The 22049-nt window shown below is 38.3% G+C and overlaps 1 protein-coding gene across 3 annotated transcripts in view; it reads right to left on the bottom strand.

Moving 5' to 3' along the window:
• LOC127792630 (2-alkenal reductase (NADP(+)-dependent)-like) overlaps positions 1 to 21341 on the bottom strand; it is a 28595-nt gene extending 7254 nt beyond the window's left edge. The window contains exons 1-6 of one of the 3 annotated variants that reach the window (XM_052323213.1): positions 21003 to 21338; positions 19456 to 19636; positions 19197 to 19363; positions 17541 to 17620; positions 16883 to 17009; positions 16377 to 16767 (exon numbers count right to left, since the gene is read on the bottom strand). In XM_052323213.1, coding sequence (XP_052179173.1) covers positions 16513 to 16767; positions 16883 to 17009; positions 17541 to 17620; positions 19197 to 19363; positions 19456 to 19636; positions 21003 to 21245 — 1053 coding nt within the window. In that variant the 5' untranslated portion in view covers positions 21246 to 21338 and the 3' untranslated portion in view covers positions 16377 to 16512. Of the gene's footprint in view, positions 1 to 407; positions 750 to 16376; positions 16768 to 16882; positions 17010 to 17540; positions 17621 to 19196; positions 19364 to 19455; positions 19637 to 21002 lie in introns of those variants that run through there. The other 2 variants (XM_052323215.1, XM_052323216.1) reach the window with 2 other exon arrangements.
• Positions 21342 to 22049: the final 708 nt, after the last annotated feature.

Raw genomic sequence — 22049 nt, 5'->3', positions numbered from 1 at the left:
AGAGATAAAAAGAAGCCAGAATATAAATCGAAAAAAAAAATGAAGGGTTAGAGAAAGTGAGAAGAAGGGGGGATGATATTTAGGATGAATTACAATTATAAGTAAAATTACTATAATAACTAAGCCTTCAAAATTTTTTGAACCAAAAGATTAGTTGGGGATATAAATTCAAAATAAATATAATAAATTTAAAAAAAAATGTTTGAGCATAGGGGACAGCCGACCCCCTGCCTCCACGGTGGATCCGCCCCTGCTTTTGCAACGTCTAAAGTATTGTAAGTCGATTTGGGCGTGAGTCTAAGTTGAAGTCTCATGACAACAATTTAATATGTTTTATGTGATTCGGTAGTTTATATAAATTTAATATGTTTTATGTAGGAAGAAACCATAGGGAAGGGGAAGGGTACCTGATTGAAGTCAAATTGGGGAAAATAGAGGCCGTCCTCCCGACCATTCATCATGAACCGTATGTACGGATCCACGGCCACCCAGAGGGCCTCGACCGCCACGTGCTGGTAAGGGATGGAATCAGCATCCAGTGCTAGCTTCACCGTTCTGAGTTTCAGGTGATCGGAGGTTGGCACGCCGTCCGGCGCGTAGGCAGTCAAGAACCACTCCCTGCTCTCCGCCGCCTCACCAATGCCGGCCATCGAAATGGATTTCACTGAAGTGCGGCAGCAGGTAGATCCAAGGTTAAGAAGATACGTTCGCGGGAGACGGGGATGTGGATGGATGGTTGTTTGTGGTCTGGTAGGGCCGGCTATGAGAGTTGAGGCTTTAGGTCATTTAAAATTTAGAATTATTTTAAAAAATAATAAAAAATATGAAAATTTTATAGAACTCCTTTTTAATACTAAAATATTTATCATTAAAAATTTATTGGATCCTTTTTGGATAAAAAAAATTATTTTTAATATTAAAATATTTTTACAATTAAATTTAACAAAAAAAAATTATTAGATCCCCTTTAGGGGCCCTAGGCATAGACGTTACTAGCCTATGCCAGCCCTGAGTTTGGTGTCAGCTTTCACCAATAATTGATAAATGAAAAATTACAAACAACACCCGTAACTCACGTTTAATGAACTAATTTGGGTTCGTCACTAGCACTAGCATGTGATAAACCATGAGATAAATGATGTCTGATAAAGTTTGAGATGAATAAAAAAATAAAAAAAAGAGTCAAATTCAAAAAATAGATAGAAAATAAGAAACCACCCCCCCCCCCCCCCCAAAAAAAAAAAAAAAGCAAAAAAAAAAAGAGCTCCACTAGAAAATAGATAACTGATAAAGCTTGAGATAAAAAAAAAAGAGTCAAATTCAGAAAATAGATAGAAAATAAGAACCCCAAAAAAAGGAAGAAAAAAGAGTTCCACTAGAACTCAAAAAAAAAAAAAAGAGAAAAATGATGAGAGATAAAGACTTATTGCTATAATTTTTTTCACTATTGTTGTTCCCGGCCACCTCTTTAAAAAAAAAAATAGATAGAAGAAGAAGAAGAAAAAAGAGTTCCATTAGAACTAAAAAAAAAAAATGATGGAAGAGATAAAGACTCATTGTTATAATCTGTATCGCCATTACTTTCACTGGCCACCCCTTAAAAAAAAAAAAAAATGAGTTCCACTAGAACTCAAGACAAAAAAAAAATGATAAGAGAGATAGACTTATTGCTATTATCTCTGTTTCTATTGTTGTCACAGGCCATTTAAAGTGAGAAAAAAATAAATGAAGAAGTTTAAGAAAAAAATATAAATGAAAAATAAGGAATAAATATTTAAATATAAAGATATTTTAATTACTTTATAATATTTAAAATAAATTAATTAACAATAAATAAAAATTATAATATTACATTAAATCTCAAGATGGCATGGCAGTTTTGCCTTCATAAATTCGTAAAAATGGTACATATTTGTTGAGAGAGGGCCCAAGCTTAATTTCCATAACTCTACTTTGGTAGGGGTGTAAATGGGCTCACAAATGCAACTTAAATAATTTTATTTAAAATAAAAATAAGTATAAATATAAGATAGAAAATAAAATTTATTTAAATAGTTAATTCAATTCTATTCACATCCTAGAAACAAGAAAATTGAATTAGTAAAAGGGTCACCTAAAAATAGAAAATGTCAAAAAAGAAAATACTTTAGCATATACCAGACAAATAAGCCCCCTCATATATCTAATGGCCTGGTTTTCGCCACGTCACACAACACATCTAGATTTATCAAATAGTTAACCAAATTCTGGGTAATTCGATTTAAACTTGGGCATCAGACGAATCCACCTACAAAGACCCATTAAATAATTAGATCACATGTTAATTTTAAAACCATAATTAATTGTACTAGAGTCCAAATCCAGCAATACGGACTTGAAACGACAAGTTTACCAGGCCAAGCCAAGATAGGCTCGTCAAGATTTAAAATTTCAAGAAGATTTCAACGCTTGATCGCATTCATTCGGCAACTAGTAGTAGTAGTTGATCTGATCAAAATACAAAATAAATATTATTATTTTTTATTTGATGATAAAAATATTAATTTTGATTCTCCATACTTTAAGATAAAAAAAATGATAATAAGAAAATAAATTCAATATTAAATAAATGAATTAATTAGATAATAATTAGTGTAAAAATATTCTCTACACTTTTTTCATAAAAATGTTCATATCAAAATATTATAAGATCACATATATAAATACTAGTTTTAACACAAGGACATAATAATTAACGCAAAAGACATATATAAATACTAGTGTTGAAAAATCCTTCCAAATATAGGTGACATAATAATTAAAGCAAAAGACAATTCAAATGTGAAAGACATAATATTCAAAAGAAAAGACAAATATTTAAAGATAAACATCCCTCCAAGAATGGGTGACATAATAATTAAAATAAAAAACACAATTCAAATATGGAAGACATAATAATCAAAAGAAAAGACAAATATTTAAAAGATACCCAAAAAAATTCAAAAAATGCTCCAAATCCATTACTCTGCTCCACCCAATGAATAATGACCACCAAACTCGAAACGGCCATAAAATACAACTAGAAAGTTGAAATGACGCCCATAAATATAAGAAGTTGTAATTGAAATCTTGAGTTTTCTATTGACATGTGACACCTCATAATTCCAAACCATTCAAAAGTTATAGAGTTCCAAAATTACCCCTCTAATCAGTTTCATGACTAACCTACCAAGCAAGTGAGCAATGTGATTAATTCAACTTTAAGTTCTTCACTTTGAATTCTAACTCCTTCAAATGTGTTGGAGTATTTCCAATAAATAGCTCAAGTTTTTTTTGGGAATTGTATAGCCCTTGAGTGAGTAATTGGCCCAAAACTTCAAATTACATGTCCTTGGATAGCCCTTGCCTTCACATATTCATTGTTCACATCATCATCCCCGGGTAGAATAAGATTAGCCCTCAAATTCAACTCTTCGATGTTCTCCAAATAAGGTATTAAATCCCTCACATTAAATATAGTTGATACTTAATAATCACCTGGTACGTTAATCTTGTATGCATTATCATTAACCCTCTTCTAATACCTTGAAAGGACCATCGGCTTATTACATAAGTTTGGACTTCTTTTTACTTGAAAATCGTTTTTCTCGAAGATAAATCCACACAAGATCACCTGGAGAAATTTGAACTTGCTTCCTGCCTTTGTGTGCCACTTTTGCATAAGTTGCATTTCACTTTTCTATTTGTTGTTTCACACTTTCATGCAACTTCTTGATCAAGTCAGGATTTCTTTCTCCATCCAAACATACTCGCTCATTGAGCAAAAAATGTGTTAAATCAAGTGGTGTAATGGGATTAAATCCATAAACCACCTCGAATGGAGAATATTTGTTTACACTATGCACACTCTTATTACATGAAAACTCAATAAAAGCGAAGCCCTCATCTCAATTCTTAAAATTTTTATTAACAACAGCTCTAAGTAAAGAAGAAAGTGTACGGTTTACCACTTTGATTTGTCCATCGATTTGAGGATGATAAGCGGTACTAAAGAGTAACCTTATGCCAAGCTTCTTCCATAATGTCTTCTACAAATAACTCAAGAATTTTGTGTCTCGATCAGACACTATACTTCTTGGTATTCTATGCAATCTTACAATGTCTCAAAAGAATAAGTCTGACATATGAGAAACATCATCAATTTTGTGACAAGGCAAAAAGTGAGACATATTTGAGAACCTATCAACAACCACCATGATTAAATCATTTTCTCTTTGAGTTCTTGGTAGTCCAAACACAAAATCCATGATCACATTAACCCAAGGTTGATCTGAAATAAGTAATGACATGTATAACCCATGAGTAACTTCCTTACTTTTCGCCTTCTTACAAACTACAAACATTTCTAGCACTGAGTGCACATCTCTAATCATTCTCGGCCAATAGAAGTGTTCTTTAATCAGCTCTAAAGTCTTCTTCTCACCGAAATGACAAACTAAACCTTCCCCATGTGCTTCCCTCACCAAGAGTTGGCTTATAGATCCATTAGAAATACAAAGCCTCCCAAAATCTAAACAAGTACCCTTCCTGCCTGTAGAAACCATTAACAACCTGTAATATCCCCAATTAATTAAATTAAATTAAATTAATTAAATTAATTAATTTGAGTTAAAATTTGAGGCGGTGCGCTTGTGTTGGTGTGCTAAGCATAAAAAAAATTTGCTATTTTCTTTGTGTCTCTCATTGAAGCTTCTTGAAGCTTCTGGCTGAATAGAGAAACAGAGGAGAGAAGGAGGTGGCTGCGCTCGGCCAAGTGAGGGAGAGATCGAAAGGGAGAGGAAGAGATTGAGAGAGTGAGAAAGAGAGATGGAATGAGGGAGAGAGGGTGGTGGGAGCCACGGAAGCTTCGAGTGAAGCTCGGTCATGGCAGCCGAGCAACTTACAGCAGCGGCAAAAGCGGAGCAGCAGGCTCGCGGCGGTCGGGGCGGCGCAGTGGTGGCAGGTGAGGGGTGGCCGATTGCAGTTGCAGCGGCAGCGACAGCCGCGTGCGTGCGCGGGTGCGGTGGCCATGGTCGCGGCTGAAGTAGGGGCGCGGGAGAAGAAAGGAAGAAGAAGAGAAGAAGAAGAAGAAAGAAAAGAAAAGAAGAAAAAAAAAAGAATTTTGGGATTTTTCGGCAAAGGAAGTGATCAGGTACGTGGGTAAAAATTAGTAGAAGCCTGATATGTTTAAATTATAAATTTTAGGCGATTAAAATTAATTAATTTGGGTCCCAGTTGTGTTATTTGCTAGGAAATGATTTAATTTGCCTCAGAAGCTTGAGAGAAGTCAGAATCAGCTAGTTTCAGGCAAGTTCCTAACCCTTTCCTTGTATTCTTTAATTCCCATGAGAAACCCTATGATTTCTCGTATTTTATACTCTCCATTCGTCTGTTTCGGCTCGTTTATTAATTATGGAATTTTGAGTCGTTTGATTTAAATTTAATTTATTAAGCTGGCTTCGAGAATTTTATTAGCGTGATTTAATTTAAAATAAATATGAGACTCATTGAGATATTAATTGTGGTGCGCTTACGTGGGATTTTAGACGGCTAAATTAATTATATTACACGGTAGATTTATTTAATTAAAGCTGCAATTTTATTTATTGTCAGCGAACGTTTTACTTCGCAGCGGGTGCATAAGAAAAGCAAGGAACGGCCGTGTAAAGGCAAGCTCTTAACCCTCTCTTCCTGACTTTTAGTTCCCATGAAAGACCCCGTGATTTCCTGTATTTTATCACCTTTCTTACTCTAATTCGACATCTTGCCTTATTGGTTGAACTATTATTCATTTGTTTTAATTTAAATTAAATCCGAGGCTTCTATAATTTTATTCGTTGTGAGCCTACGGGGGTTTGTACCGCCCCCATTCCTTTTGGAATGATGCTGAACCCAGTTGGGGAACTAGGTTCCTAGTCGTGCGAGTTTCATTTACGGTTTTTCTCAGATTTACTTATGATTTGGTTAGAGCTATTGACCAGTGGGGCAGGGGTCAACCGTTTGGTGACGTTGGGGTAGACTACGGTATGGCCCTGAAGAGGACCGTTGGGCGGACACTCCTAGTCACTGACCGTTGACCGGTGCCGGGCACTGCTGACTAGCTCTGCCGGTATGTGATTTACTGCATGATTAGATACATTGTATTACTGTTCATGATTTGATATGCACATGGATACGGGATGCATGTTGGGATATTCATTTATTGAGTATGCTTGGACACGGACATTCTAGCCTTGTTAGGTTGCATCCAGTGCGGTATATGCATAGCGTGTGGTTTTCTATGTGGGCTGAGCATGGCCTGATGCCTGGATGTATGGGCGCCTTGTATCACGTTGATGCTCACTATGCCATTGCATTTATATGTGCATTGCATGGATACTGGTAGTATTTAGTTCTCGAACGGGAGTACCGTTCCGAGGGAGCGTATGGCTCAGTTGTCGGGAGTACTGATGGATATGGGTGACGGGAGTACCGACTCGGGATTACGCGCGCAGGTTTGTGGAGATATTTGTTGCCTTTCAGGGTAGCGGCAGGTTGGTATGGGACTTGGGTGCCGTGTGTCTTGTGTGGGCCCCAAGGACCGGTATGTGCTTTTATTATGCTATACTACTGTGTTGTAGCATCTCATGCCTTGTGTGTACCTGGGGGTTTATTTGAGGAGAGTTTTCTGGTTATGTTCAGCCTTCAGCCTTTCTTTTCTTTATGCTTGCTGAGTCTCTCGACTCACTTTGCTTTCCATTATTCCAGGTAGTACCAGCGTGGGTCCGAGCAAGGGAGTCAGCGTCTAGCTCAGTATGGTGTACAGGCAGTTCCGTCAATCCCTGTTAACTCTGATGTCTGGGTAGGGTTTACTCTGTCATTTTGTACTGTGTCAGGTCTTTCCTCGAGTCTCGTGTATGTTGGCACAGGAGTTTGTTTTCATTTATTGATCTTGTGATCGCTGTGTTAGCGGTGTACCCGTAGTGCATGCATGCGTTTAGCTTTGCTTCCGTTGCTCTCATTTTCGTGTATGCATGCCAAGGTGGTCTTTGTCTCTGTGTTTATTACTTTTCTCCTCCCGTAGGCGCTCCCGTTCGGGTAGTCCGGGTGGTTGGGGATATCCGGGCGGGGGTCCTTACATGTTGGTATCAGAGCGTTGTTTGAGTCAGTTTTGAGGGACGAGTTCCTGTACACCAAGGTTGTCGGGTAGAGTTGGAGATGTCTAGGTGAATTGAATAGGGTTTGGTTGTGTCCCAATTTATGTTCGTGCAGGGGTGATTAGTGCATGTTAGAATGGGACTGTGAAGTGGTATGAATGGGATTTCTTTAAGACTTGTGCCTGCCCTAAGTGTTTGGGTAAGAGGTTGGAATATATTTGCCTGATATTTAGTGGTTTTTACAGATTTTGAGTATTCCCAATAGGACCCGAAGGCCTAGATCCCAGTGTACCCTTACCTAACTCGGATGATCTCTCAGTATTGGATTGTTTATGGTGTCAGTGGGAGCAGGAGTTTGCTTCAGGATGGGGAGGCGGGCGAGACGAAAAAGGAATACCTATTGAGTTATATGTATTGGCTTGACGAGGTGTCTTAAGAAATGATTCACGAGATCTTGTGGGGATTGTTAGAACGACAAGTCCTGTTCGCCCATGAGCACATGAATGACGTGTGGAGGCGACTGACTGAAGCAATGATGAACGATGTGGGCCTTCGTTCTCATTATGATGTTTTTGCCAGGGCTGTGAGGCAATAAGCTACCATTTGGGAGCCTTACTAGGGATCGGTAAAGAGTGTGCCTAGGATTGGAGCACTACCTGACACCTAGTCAGTCTGAGCCATTGTGAGGGTGTCGTCATAACCACTAGAGGGACCCGTTGGACCCAGTTCTAGCATAGCTAGCAATGAGGACTTAGCGTACCTGGCAGAGGAAGCTATCTCGGTTGCCAGGGGTGATAAGGAGAGTTCTAGTTAGTGAGATTATTAGGGGGGGGCCATAATGCAAATGTGTGGTTGTAAATTACGAGTTTTGTAAGGATGGGAATGGTGTGGGAAGCATCAGGTACAATGTTTGAGGGTATCATGTAATGAGATATATTTAGTAGACTTGTGAGCCTTGGGATCCTTAGGAATCAAGTAATTATTGCTATTAGCAAGAGTATCCTGGTGACTTGATGTGATGAATAGTATGGACCTAGAAAGTCACAGGCCAAACCTGCGATGGACGATTTGGTTGCGAATTGTTTTCTCTAAGATCGAGTGGATCGGACACTTGATTTGCGGTGGATTTGTTAGGTCCCTAATCATTATCTATCAATGATGTAGATTAGGGATAACACATACCTCATTTAAATGAGTGATTAAGGAAACTCTTAAGGCTTCAATTAGGGTATGCGTTGTTTATGATGAGGGTGTGTATAGTTGGATTCTTTTCTCGGTTGTGAATGAGTGAGGGATACTCTAGATTTTCTTGGAGATTTACCAGGGAGGTTGCCTTAGTAAGGGATTGACCCTGCAATTGAACCGAGCAGCCTTAATGCATAGATGTCTTCTCTCCCGAGCAGATGATTTGTCGGGCTAACTCTGAGGTGTTTTCTAAAGAGGTCTGGAGTTCCTTGGTCTCACCAGGTGTTGTCGACGCCCTATTAAGGCTTGTGTTAATCTCATGAGAGATGAGGTCGTGGTAGAATGTGATCTGGAGGTTTATGATTGAATTTTGCCAGGAGTGGTACGGGAAGGTCCCACATGGTGGAAAATGTGCTATAGGAGTCCGATGGTAAATGGTAGACCCGTAGGTACCGAGATGTGTACATGGTGTACTGAGACGGGAAACTGAATGTTGGGTAATGTGGTAGTTCGTGTGTAATTAACAGTTAAATTGTCTCGAGAGATGTGTTATGTGATGAGGTATGGCGGTAAATTGAGGTTCTGAGGGGTTTGCATTTTCTTGGAGGTTTAGGGCATCCACCCTAAGTTTAATCAAATCTAGATGGATAACTCGGAACACCAATACAAAGTCCCAAGAGGGATCTGTGATGGGAATTTATTGAGGGATTATTATGGACTTGTGAACTTGGAGTTTACAGCGGTTATGCTGTTTGGAGATTTGGCATCACTACCTGGCTAGGGTGTAGAGGTGTTTAGTTCTCATAGGTGGAGTGAAGTACAAGTGACGCCGCGATTAGCGTGACGAAGGACTAAAGTTGTGAGATTTTGTAATAAATAGGGTAAAGCAAAAGTGGTAGTAGACGTTTTGGGCTACCGTGGAGCATTCGTGATAAGTGAATTAGAAATAAGAAAACCCCTCTAAGATTGCAGGAGATACTCGAGTGTATGTCTAGGACCGAAGTTAGTTGTATGGCTAGGTAACTATTGGGTTCTGTTGTAAGGATAATGGTTGCTATGAGTACGCGCGGTACTGACCACGAACCACATGCCCTAGGGTCGGTTATTGACCGGTTGAGGAGATGAGATTCCCCTGGGTGCTGGTCAAGTGGTACATCGACAAAAGCATGACATGGCTTGTTATGCCAGCTAGAAGAATGCTTAACCCACATCTTTAAGTTGCTTCTCCCCAAAAGCAAGACCTATGAGATGCCTAGTGGACTAGAATGACTACTGGTACAATGAGTTGCTTTTAGTCGAGCAGGCTTCAGAGCAGATAACACCGGTACTAAAGATCGAGTCCTAGCTACCGTATAAAGTCTTGAGGAGGTCACGGTTAATAATTAATAATCAAGATGAGGTACGACCCAATTAGCTATTGGGAGTTAAGATCAGTAGCAAGGACAAGATTAAGGGTTGGTGATCATCGAATGAGTTATAATAGGAACCCTTAATTGGATGTGCCGATTCCTTTAAGGAGAGGAGACTATCGGGTGACATTTTAGATCTCTAGATATATTGAGTGGATAACGTTTATTCCTCAATAATCCTGATTGAATGGCTACCTATATTTACTGACGGGACCCTGAGCATTCGTGGCAATTGTGGGAGAAAGTGCTACTGAGAAAATGATGTGTATCTGGTTAAGAATCAGTTGAAAAAGTCAGACTAAAGGATATTGCTGCTGAATTCTTGATTGAGTATGTAGTACCGTTTCTTAATCACGTTACCGAGTATTAACCTTTCGTCATGCAAGAGGGTGGCTTCACCTCTGTTACTACCGGTTGTATTTGCAGTTAGTTGCATTTGCTTGGGGCTTTGTGCTATGAATCGATTTATTATTGAGATTGATATGTGTTCGAGATAGTATTAAACGGAAGTGCGATAGAAATGCAAGATAGTTTTGAGGAACAGTTGGATTACCATATTGTAATAGGCGAACCATGATGAGTTATGAATGACGACGTTCCTTACGTCGGTTGAGGTATCAGTGGCCATAACGTAATCCAATAAAGGTGATAGATTAAGGAGTTGTGGGAACTGAAAAATGATGATATGGAATGTCCCAGATGTGAAGTTGAGTAATATCATGAGAGTTGTGAGCGTATCTTGAGGACATGGACTGAGCGCGAATTTCGAGGACGAAATTCTAATAAGGAGGGGAGAATTGTAATATCCCCAATTAATTAAATTAAATTAAATTAATTAATTTGTGTTAAAATTTGAGGGGATGCGCGTGTGTTGGTGTGCTAAGCATCAAAAAAATTTGCTATTTTCTTTGTGTCTCTCATTGAAGCTTCTTGAAGCTTCTGGCTGAATGGAGAAACAGAGGAGAGAGGGAGGTGGCTGCTGTAATACCCGGTATTACATGGTATTGAAAATAAATAATTTTTGGATTATTTTGTCAGGACCTCGGGCGGTTCGAAAAGCCCAAGGGTCAATCTTGATAAATTAATTAATAAAAATTGTCGAATTGGCGGCTGGGAGTGTCTCGGGACTTGGATGTCCAGGGAAGAGGGCAAGAAATTGGCGAGCATCTCGGGATGAAGATAAATGGCGTTGAAAGCAGTCCGATCGGAAATAATTTTCGAAATAAATTCTGTATAAGCCTGAGTGGGTGTCATTACCGAATAGTCGGAGAGGACCTCCCGGAAGCTGAGGGGACCTTAGGGGTGGTTCGGTTTTCTGAGTAAGGCAACCCTTAAGTATTTTCGAGACGAATAAAGGTCCCGTGTAGGCGCAGGGACGAGGTCAGTATTCCCGAATAGCGGTCGGCTATTAATTTTTGATAAATCGAGATGTAGCGTGGCTTGATGATAATTTAATTAAGCCTTGGAGGGTCAAAGTGTTATTATTAAAAGTCTCAAGTGTAATTAAAATTTCTTAAGTGGGATTAATGATGTTAAAGGGGGTTAATGTGCAATTATATATACATATATAGATATGTGGCGCTCTGCTCATATTTCAAAATTTGAAACCAAAGCAGAGGAGGAAGAGAGCTCATGAGAGAGCAATGGCCGAGACCAATGGAAGTGAGATGCAGAGAGGTTGCGAGATAGAGATCGCGAGAGGGAGAGTTGCTCGAGAAGGAGATGGGCCGGCCTGAAATTGCGGACAGTGGCGGCCATGGAAGCCGCAATGCAGCGAAGCAGAGGCGGCCGTGGCTAGGTGATGCGATGACGAGCTTGGCGGCCGATGGTGGCCGCAAGTGGCTGGTGGCTCGCGGGAGAAACAACTAAGGTGGTGCGATGGCACGCGGAGGCATCGATGTGGGCTGTAGGCAGCAAAGGCGAGCAGCCATGGCAGCAGCTTCGCTGCTGTTCCAGCTGCTGGTCAGCGTCAGGGGACGCACGCAGGACGTCATCAGCAAGCGTAGGGGCGCAAGGAAGTGTCGGGGATGGCCGGGGACGCGGCCAAGGCAGTTGCGAAGCTGCTGTTGCAGCAGCCAAGCGCGGCCATGGCTGCGCGCAGCAGCTGCAACAGCGAAGCGGGCGACGGGCAGCAGTTGCGTGGTGGCCGGAGGAGACATGCTAGCAGGCGGCGGCGTTCGACGGAGGCAAGTAGCGGCGGGTGGCTAGCGGAGCCATGCGCAGGTCGCACGCGGGAGAGGAAAATGAAGAGGAAGAAGGAGCTGCGTGGAAGAAGGTGGAGAAGAAGAACAGTGGATGAGAAGGAAAATTAGAAAAGAAAAGAAAAAAAAAATAAAAAGAAAAAAAGAAAATAAAAGAAAAGGAAATAAGGGAGAAAATAGGGAAAAATTCCAAAAATTTCTAGAAAAATGGGTGAAAGCCATGGAAATTAATTTGAGGCTCGAGGATTGGGCCGGAGGTTCGATATGGGAATCCGAGGGCATTATGGCAGTCCAATAGGCGATGCCAATATGGGCGATTAGCTAATTTTCTCTTCCAGATTAATTGAGGTGAGTTAATTAATTCTCTTCAAAATATTTCCTTTATGTGAGATATTAAAATGTGTAAAGTAATTTAATTGTTGGATTAAACCCTGGGTCGAGGTTGTTTGGAAATTATTAACGGCTGGTGTATGCCGTGGTTCGTTGTTTGGAAATAGTGTTAATGGTGATTTTGCAATGAGTGACGAAATAGAGGGCATTGGGTTAATGCCGAATGTTTATGGGTTGGGTTTTTGTGTGTTTGCCTCTAGGTTCGATCGGGAAGGCGATAATCCTAGAAGAGCTCGGAGTTCGGGCTGGCGTTCTCGCCGAGGCAAAAATGAGGCTTCGAGCCAGATGATGCAAGTCCAGATGCAAGCAGGGATGGTGCCGGGAGGCTGTTGGGGCAATTAGCTTGTTGCCTGAGATGTGTGGATGTGTACTCTCCTGTATTTTGATTCTTGTATTTATGTGATTGAATGTAAACGATATTGAGCACTAGATGTGTTTAATTGTTGTAATCATTATAGTGTCATAAATGATTGTGAGATTATTCGTTATCTATGGCTTAGTTGGAGAGGCCGAGTTTCGGACCGAGTAATGATAAGTGAGGTATGTTCTTATCAATCCCCAATGCTCAGCGAAGTGTTTGTTATGCTAGCTTTGTGCCTGGGTCACCTCTGGCTTGCTATGGGGCGAGCTGAAGAGAGGTGACGCCCACTCGAGTTTCGGGTCTCGGTCCACTGTGTTTTCTTGATTGAGTTGGGACCGATTCCCGAGTGGAGCGAAGGGAAGGACGAAGCCTAGTTCCCACCTAGGGCGTTTCCTGTTGAAACATAGTCCAACCCTTCAGTCGTGGTTTGTCGGGTGACTAATCAGGTCGATTATTTACCGGTGACGCCGTAAGTGGGAGCAGGTCGTTACAGCTGCGCTCGGCCAAGTGAGGGAGAGATCGAAAGGGAGAGGAAGAGATTGAGAGAGTGAGAAAGAGAGATGGAATGAGGGAGAGAGGGTGGTGGCAGCCATGGAAGCTTCGAGTGAAGCTCGGTCATAGCAGCCGAGCAACTTATAGCAGCGGCAAAGGCGAAGCAGCAGGCTCGCGGCGGTCAAGGCGGCGCGGTAGCGGTAGGTGAGGGCGGCCGATTGCAGTTGCAACGACAGCGGCAGCCGCGTGTGTGCGCGGGTGCGGCGGCCATGGCCGCGGCTGAAGCAGGGGCGTGGGAGAAGAAAGGAAGAAGAAGAGAAGAAGAAGAAAGAAAAGAAAAAAAAAAGAATTTTGGGATTTTTCAGCAAAGGAATTGATCAGGTACGTGGGTAAAAATTAGTAGAAGCCTGATATGTTTAAATTATAAATTTTATGCGATTAAAATTAATTAATTTGGGTCCCGATTGTGTTATTTGCTAGTAAATGATTTAATTTACCTCGGGAGCTTGAGAGAAGTCGGAATCAGCTAGTTTCAGGCAAGTTCCTAACCCTTTCCTCGTATTCTTTAATTCCCGTGAGAAACCCTATGATTTCTCGTATTTTATACTCTCCCTTCGTCTGTTTCGGCTCGTTTATTAATTATGGAATTTTGAGTCATTTGATTTAAATTTAATTTATTAAGCTGCTTCGAGGATTTTATTAGCGTGATTTAATTTAAAATAAATATGAAACTCGTTGAGATATTAATTGTGGTGTGCTTACGTGGGATTTTAGACGGCTAAATTAATTATATTACACGGTAGATTTATTTAATTAAAGCTACGATTTTATTTATTGCCAGCGAACGTTTTACTTCGCAGCGGGTGTGTAAGAAAAGCAAGGAACTGTCGTGTAAAGGCACGCTCTTAACCCTCTCTTCCTGACTTTTAGTTCCCGTGAGAGACCCCGTGATTTCCTATATTTTATCACCTCTCTTACTTTAATTCGGCACCTTGCCTTATTGGTTGAACTATTATTCATTTGTTTTAATTTAAATTAAATCCGAGACTTCTATAATTTTATTCGTTGTGAGCCTACGGGGGTTTGTACTGCCCTCATTCCTTTTGGAATAATGCTGAACCCAGTTGGGGAACTAGGTTCCTAGTCATGCGAGTTTTATTTACGGTTTTTCTCGGATTTACTTATGATTTGGTTAGAGCTATTGAGCAGTGGGGCAGGGGTCAACCGTTTGGTGACGTTGGGGTAGACTACGGTACGGCCCTGAAGAGGACGGTTGGGCGGACACTCCTAGTCACTAACCGTTGACCGGTGCCGGGCACTGCTGACTAGCTCTGCCGGTATGTGATTTACTGCATGATTAGATACCTTGTATTACTGTTCATGATTTGATATGCACATGGGTACGGGAAGCATGTTGGGATATTCATTTATTGAGTATGCTTGGATACGGACATTCTAACCTGGTTAGGTTGCATCCAGTGCGGTATATGCATGGCGTGTGGTTTACTATGTGGGCGGAGCATGGCCTAATGCCTGGATGTATGGGCGCCTTGTATCACGTTGATGCTCACTACGTCATTGCATTTATATGTGCATTGCATGGATACTGGTAGTATTTAGTTCTCGGACGGGAGTACCGTTCCGAGAGAGCCTATGGCTCGGTTGTCGGGAGTACCGACAGATATGGGTGACGGGAGTACCGACCCGAGATTGCGCGCGCAGGTTTGTGGAGATATTTGTTGCCTTTCAGGGCAGCGGCAGGTTGGTATGGGACTTGGGTGCCGTGTGTCTTGTGTGGGCCCCAAGGACCGGTATGTGCTTTTATTATGCTATACTACTGTGTTGTAGCGTCTCATGCCTTGTGTGTACCTGGGGGTTTATTTGAGGAGAGTTTTCTGGTTATGTTCAGCCTTCAGCCTTTCTTTTCTTTATGCTTGCTGAGTCTCTAGACTCACTTTGCTTTCCATCATTCCAGGTAGTACCAGCGTGGGTCCGAGCAAGGGAGTCAGCGTCTAGCGACCAAGTTAGTATGGTGTACAGGCAGTTCCATCAATCCCTGTCAACTCTGATGTCTGAGTAGGGTTTACTCTGTCATTTTGTATTGTGCCAAGTCTTTCCTCGAGTCTCGTGTATGTTGGCACAAGAGTTTGTTTTCATTTATTGATCTTGTGACCGCTGTGTTAGCGGTGTACCCGTAGTGCATGCATGCGTTTAACTTTGCTTCCGTTGTTCTCATTTTCGTGTATGCATGCCAGGGTGGTCTTTGTCTCTGTGTTTATTACTTTTCTCCTCCCGTAGGCGCTCCCGTTTGGGTAGTCCGGGTGGTCGGGGATATCTGGGCGGGGGTGCTTACACAACCCCTTTTTCACAAACTAAATAAGTAAAAGCAAATGTTGGATCATCCACATATTGATTTTTAATCAATTCAAACCCTGATTGTTTAGCATTCATCGTGGTGATTAGAGCATACCTCTGTGATAATGCATTTGCCACTACATTTAAATTTTCCTTTTTGTATTTGATGACATAAGCAAATGCTTCTAAGAACTTCACTGTAATATCCTAGTATTTTGAAAATAATAATAATTAATTTTTTGTGTTATTTTTTACGTCAATTGGATATTATAATTGAAAAAAACTAATGAGTTTAGAGTTAGTGGGCTAAGTTGAAAGAGGAAAGGCTAACTAAATGGGGTTAGAGTTAATGGACTAGGCTAAATAAATGGGCTTAGAGTTAATGGGCTAAGTTAAAAAAAAAAAAAAAAAGCTAAGTAAGTAAGTTTAAAATTAATGAACTAAATGAAAGAATAATTTATTTAAAAAAAGATTTAGTGAAAAATAATTAAAATAACAAAATAATTAAAGATAGTGAGAGAAATAATTGAGAAATGTGGAGGACAAAGTAAGATGTAAAAAAATAATTAAAGATTATGGGTGAGATTTAGTAAAAAACAATTAAGAAGTGTGACAAAATAATTAAAGATAATGGGTGAAATAATTGAGAAATGTGAGAAACAATTAATTTATATAATGGGTGAAATAAGAAATTAATTAGTTGATAATTTTTATTATTTTTTATTCAATTTATATAAAGGGGCACACTTGAGTAAATTTGCCCTAGATCTTAGAAAACCCAAGACCAGCTCTACTTGCAATCAAACACACCCTTAGATAAATACTCTCGTTCTCAAAATATATCACATGAAATATATAACTAAAAATTCAAAAGTACAATTTTGTTCTTTTACGGCAAATAAAATTATGACATACATTATGTTAATACAAACACTAAAAAGGATAAAAAGTAAATTAAGTCGAAGTTAAGGACGAACTTGAATGATAACTTTTCCAACATTAGAGCTTGAGAAGATGGAAGCAAAAGCCTCCAAGAAGCTCTCAATCCCATGGTAAATTGTGCTTTGGGACTTGATCTTTCCGTCAATCATGTACGTTTCCATCTTCTCAGTGAACTCCCCGAAACGATCGAAATACGATGAAACGAGAAAGCCTTGCATTGTGACACTTTTTCCCACCATGTTCATTAGGTTCCTCACCCCTTCTCTCTCAGTCCACGTCTGCATGTACAAAATATCGAACATGCATTTATACATATATATATATTAAAATTTTGGTGAGATTGAAGATGCATCTGTATGAGCAACATGAGGAAGATGATGAATATATATTAACCTTGTTATACTGAGATATCATGCCACAAAGTGGAATGCAAGCTCCAGTGTTGACATGGTTGAGAACTGCCTCTAGCATCTTCCCACCAACATTGTCCAAGTACACATCAATGCCATTAGGGAAATACCTGTATTATTTATTTATATATATACATATATATGAATTAGGAAACCCAGATAATTAATGATCTACGACTATATACAAGAAAAAGCGAGAGTTTAAAAGGAGATTATAGGAATAGTGTATGCTGCTTAAGGAAAAAACACATTTTGTTCCCTTACCCCTTAGATTTGGTATAGATAAAGGGACTGCCCCTCAAGATACTGAAATTACCCAAACTATCACTGTTAATGAGTAGTATACATCAGATTACCTTCTATTGTTAAATTTACAGGTTTTGAACATTTGTTTTATGGATGGGATCTATGAATATATCTATATATATATATATAATTTTCAAAATGGTAGGGCTTTATGCATTGTAACTTAGTAAATATCAGCAGCCTCCTCTGTAAATATTCATTCTTAAAGATAACATAAATTGCAATAGTCTTTCTTACTTGCATGCCCAAAAAGAATTGTAATAACCTTTTTATATAAAATAAAAAGAGAAATTAGTTACTGCTTTTGAATTTTGTTTTAAAAGGGAATAAATTACCTGGATAAAGCAGTATCAAGATCAGTCTCTTTGTGGTAGTTGAATGCATCGTCATACCCCAACTCTTTCAAAAGTTTCACCTACCAAGCAAAGAGATCAAAGCAAACACATATATATGAAAATTAATAATAATAATAATAATAATAATAATAATATATTGCATAATATATGAAGAGAGAAACAGATAAAATGCATACATATTGCACTAATTAAGGGTACCCCAAGCTCGACGATGACCCAAAACCAAAGATGGATCCTAGACTATATAAGACAACCACTACTGTTGAAGAGGTGTGTCTTCATCAAAACCAATCAGTTGCAGAGGACTGACTGTATGATGCGATGGGCAGTGTGCTCTAGCCGAGCGCCGATTGTGTGTAGGCACAAGCTCGTGTAGGTCTCAATGGGGCCTCATTTGATAAGAGCCACATCACATGTTAGACGGTAATGACATTAATTAGAAAAGTAAGTAATTTACTCGATTCTTAAAGGTGGTCATGTCCCTCGGAAGACATTAATTGACGTACGAGGAGACATTAATTGACGTACGAGGAAAGCATAAGTCCTCCTGTTTTAATGACGAAGGCTGGCCCAACTCATAGGCAACTAAGGCTTATGTCTAGAGCCCTTAAAAATTTGGAACCCCTAAAAAATACACCAAACCCACCCCCTCTCAAGAAAAATTTATTATCGCCTAGGACTTCACTGAACCTTCTCCCCCCCCCCCCTTCTCAAGAAAAATTTATTATCGCCTAGGACCCGCCCTGCAACTAATTGATACGCCAACTACCATTAAAAAATTGATACGTTCATATTGAATTTGTTAAGTTAGTGACGTGTCACTATTAATTTCTCTCGAGACCATATGCTATTAACGCTCTATGCATGATTTCTTCATTCTTTTTTAGATGAACACTTCTGTTTAATTTTGCCATAATATTTAACCATTATCTCTTTTAAAATATTAAACTTACATATAAATATAGCATTGCATATATTTTATATTATTAAATATGTCATCCAACTAATTATTAATTAAATCTCTAAAACTACATTCTTTTTGCGTTTTTAATTTTAAGTTTTGAATTTTAAATTTATTTTTAAATTAATTTTATATTTTTAAATTTATTCATTAATTAATTTTTAGTTTTGAGTTTTAATTTAATTTATATTACATCTAGTGATAATTTATATTAAATATTATTATACATAATATGTGTAATATACTTAATAATATATATGTTATCTTATATTTTTAATTATAATATAGATATACTATATTTTTTAAATTTTAAATAAATATATAATTTTATTTTTAAAATTTAAAAATAAATTTTTCTTCTTTTTTTCATTCTTTTTTTCACTTTTCTTTTTTAGAGATAAAATATAGAAAATAGATTGTGTTTTTCATGTTTTGAATAGAGATTATTTTGGTTGAAAACAACCAAAACCATTTCCTTTACAAATTTCTTTTCTTGTTTTTAAATATACATTTTTAAAAATGACAAAGTAAATGTATTTTTATTATTTTAAAAAATTAAAAAATAAAAATAAATTAAAAATAACAAAAAAACACAACTTAAATTTATAAATTGGATCGTGTTCGTGAGTCCGAGTTGGTGGACCAACAGTAACAGATTTAATAAATTAATATACCTTTTCATCCAACCCAGTGCTTCCAATGACTCGACAGCTTCTAAATTTCGCCAACTGTCCGGCGAGCATTCCAACACCTCCAGCCGCCGCCGATATGAACACGGTGGAGCCTGGCTTTGGGTTTGCAATCAACTCTATTCCAACCCATGCAGTAAATCCCGGCAATCCTATATTATACGTCATGGATAAACTTGTAAATCAACAGAGGTTAGCCCAGAAGATAGTGTACGATATGGTAATTTGACAGTAAAAAAAGTACCAAGAGGGCCTAGATAATCCGACAAGGCAATCTCGGCCTTTGGATCAACCTTTCGAAGGGACGCCGTCGGTATAACACTATATTCAGCTATGGGTAGAAAAGATTCAATTACGGTATCACCCTCGGAGAATTTATCGTCTGTGGACCGAATTACCCTTGCTAATCCAAATCCCTTTATGACCTGCCTCATAACAATTTCAAGAAAATAGTAAATAAAACCAAAAGTGCAATCAAATGGATTCTTACATTTCCTTTTGCACAAGTAGAAGCGAGAAATTTTTATTTGAGTAGATAAAAATTAAATAGTAAAAAAATTAAAAAAAATATATTAATAAATTATTAAAATTATTCTCAACTTGTTTTCATATTTTGATAACGTCATATAATGACATTATTATTAATTTTATTAAATATATTATTTTTAATATATATAATTAAATTATCATTCAACTATTAATCTTTAATTCGATTGCGCAACTAGATCTTGACAAGTTTCATAACAGAAAATATTCTTTCTATTGTAGCAATAGCAATAGGAAAAATTAATATCACAAATTTATAAACTAATGGATACACATTATTTTTCTTTGTCACTACTAAATTTTCTGCAAGATTACTAAGGCACTGTAATCCTTTAAAAACACTCTTTAATTTAAATTGTATCTGTCCAAATACAGAGATTACAAAAACAAACTATAAGCAATGAGACCTAGATAAATAGAAATCAAAATCACTTTTAATCCACAATCCACATCATTCATTAACAATCAAAATTAGAAAAATAAGTTAAATCACTTTTAATCTACTTTAAAGACATTAAAATGTCAAAAAATAAATAATTAGTAAAGAGATTTTGCATATAGTTAGGGGTGTTTAAAAAAATCAACAAATCGTGAAAATCGACTGCATCGTGAGATATTTTTAGCGAAATAGTTCAGCACAATTTGAAAAATCTTCAAACCGTGCTACTTGCGATTTGAGGATTTCTCAATTCGATTAAAAATCGAACAACCCAAGTAGTTTACTTAAGAAAATTAAAAACTCATCTTCAATATTCCTTAACTTATTAACAAAATTTGAGAGATAAAAAGAAGCTAGAATATAAATTGAAAAGAATAAAAAATAAAGGGTTAGAGAATGTGAGAAGGAGAGATGATATTTAAGGATGAATTAGTAAAATTACCACAATAACTAAGCCTTCAAAATTTTTTGAACCAAAAGATTAGTTGGAGGGTAAAAATATAAACTCAAAATAAATATAATAAATTTTTAAAAAAAAATTGTTTGAGCATAGGGGGCAGCCGACCCCCTGCCTCCACGGTGGATCCGCCCCTGCTTTTGCAACGTCTAAAGTATTGTAAGTCGATTTGGGCGTTTGAAGTCTTATGACAACAATTTAATATGTTTTATGTGATTCGATAGTTTATATATTTAACAGACTAATAGCTAAGATTATTATGTTACTGAGAAAGCTGTGTTTTAGTCGTGCAATGTAGGAAGAAACCATATATAGGGAAAGGGAAGGGGATGGGGAAGCGAAAGGGTACCTGATTGACGTCAAATTGGGGAAAATAGAGGCCGTCCTCCCGGCCATTCATCATGAACCGTATGAACGGATCCACGGCCACCCAGAGGGCCTCGACCGCCACGTGCTGGTGGGGGATGGAATCAGCATCCAGTGCTAGCTTCACCGTTCTGAGTTTCAGGTGATCGGAGGTTGGCACGCCGTCCGGCGCGTAGGCAGTCAAGAACCACTCCCTGCTCTCCGCCGCCTCAGCAATGCCGGCCATCGAAATGGATTTCTCTGAAGTGCAGCAGCAGGTGCACCCAAGATTTAAGAAGATGCGTTCATGGGAGATGGTGGATGATAGGTACTAGGTAGTGAGTGGCTTGGTGTCAGCTATAATCTCTGTCACTATTGCTGTCATCAGCCACCTCTTTAAAAAAAAAAAAAAATGAGCTCCACTAGAATTCAAGAAAAAAAAATAATAATAGAGAGATAAAGACGTATTACTATAATCTCCGTCACTATTGCGGTCCCTGGCCACCTCTCTTCAAAAATAAAGAAAAAAGAATTCCACTATAACTCCAAAAAAAAAAAAATGATGAGAGAGATAAAGACTTATTGTTATAATCTCTGTCGCTATTGTCCTCACCGGCCACCCCTCAAAAAAATAAAAACAAAAATTCCACTAGAATTCAAGAAAAAAAAAATGATGAGAGAGATAAAAATTTATTGCTATTATCTCCGTCGCTATTGTCGTTACCGGCCATTTAAAGAGAGAATGAAATAAATGAAGAAATTTAAGAAAAAATATAAATGAAAAATAAGGAATAAATATTTAAATATAAAGATATTTTAATTACTTTATAATATTTAAAATAAATTATTTAACAATAAATAAAAATTATAATATTACGTTAAATCTCAAGATGGCATGAACAATTTTGCAATGTTTTAAAAATTGGACCGGAGAGCAAATCGGCCTATTAATTGAGTCATGGGTCACTTGGTCCGACCGGTTAGATCGGAGTGGTTCGACCGAATGATATCATATATATATTTTATATATTATTATGAAAAGTGTTATTAT

Source organism: Diospyros lotus, chromosome 15, assembly GCF_014633365.1.
Source record: "Diospyros lotus cultivar Yz01 chromosome 15, ASM1463336v1, whole genome shotgun sequence".
NCBI classification, from domain to species: Eukaryota; Viridiplantae; Streptophyta; class Magnoliopsida; order Ericales; family Ebenaceae; genus Diospyros; species Diospyros lotus.
This window is presented reverse-complemented; position numbering and strand designations above follow the sequence as displayed.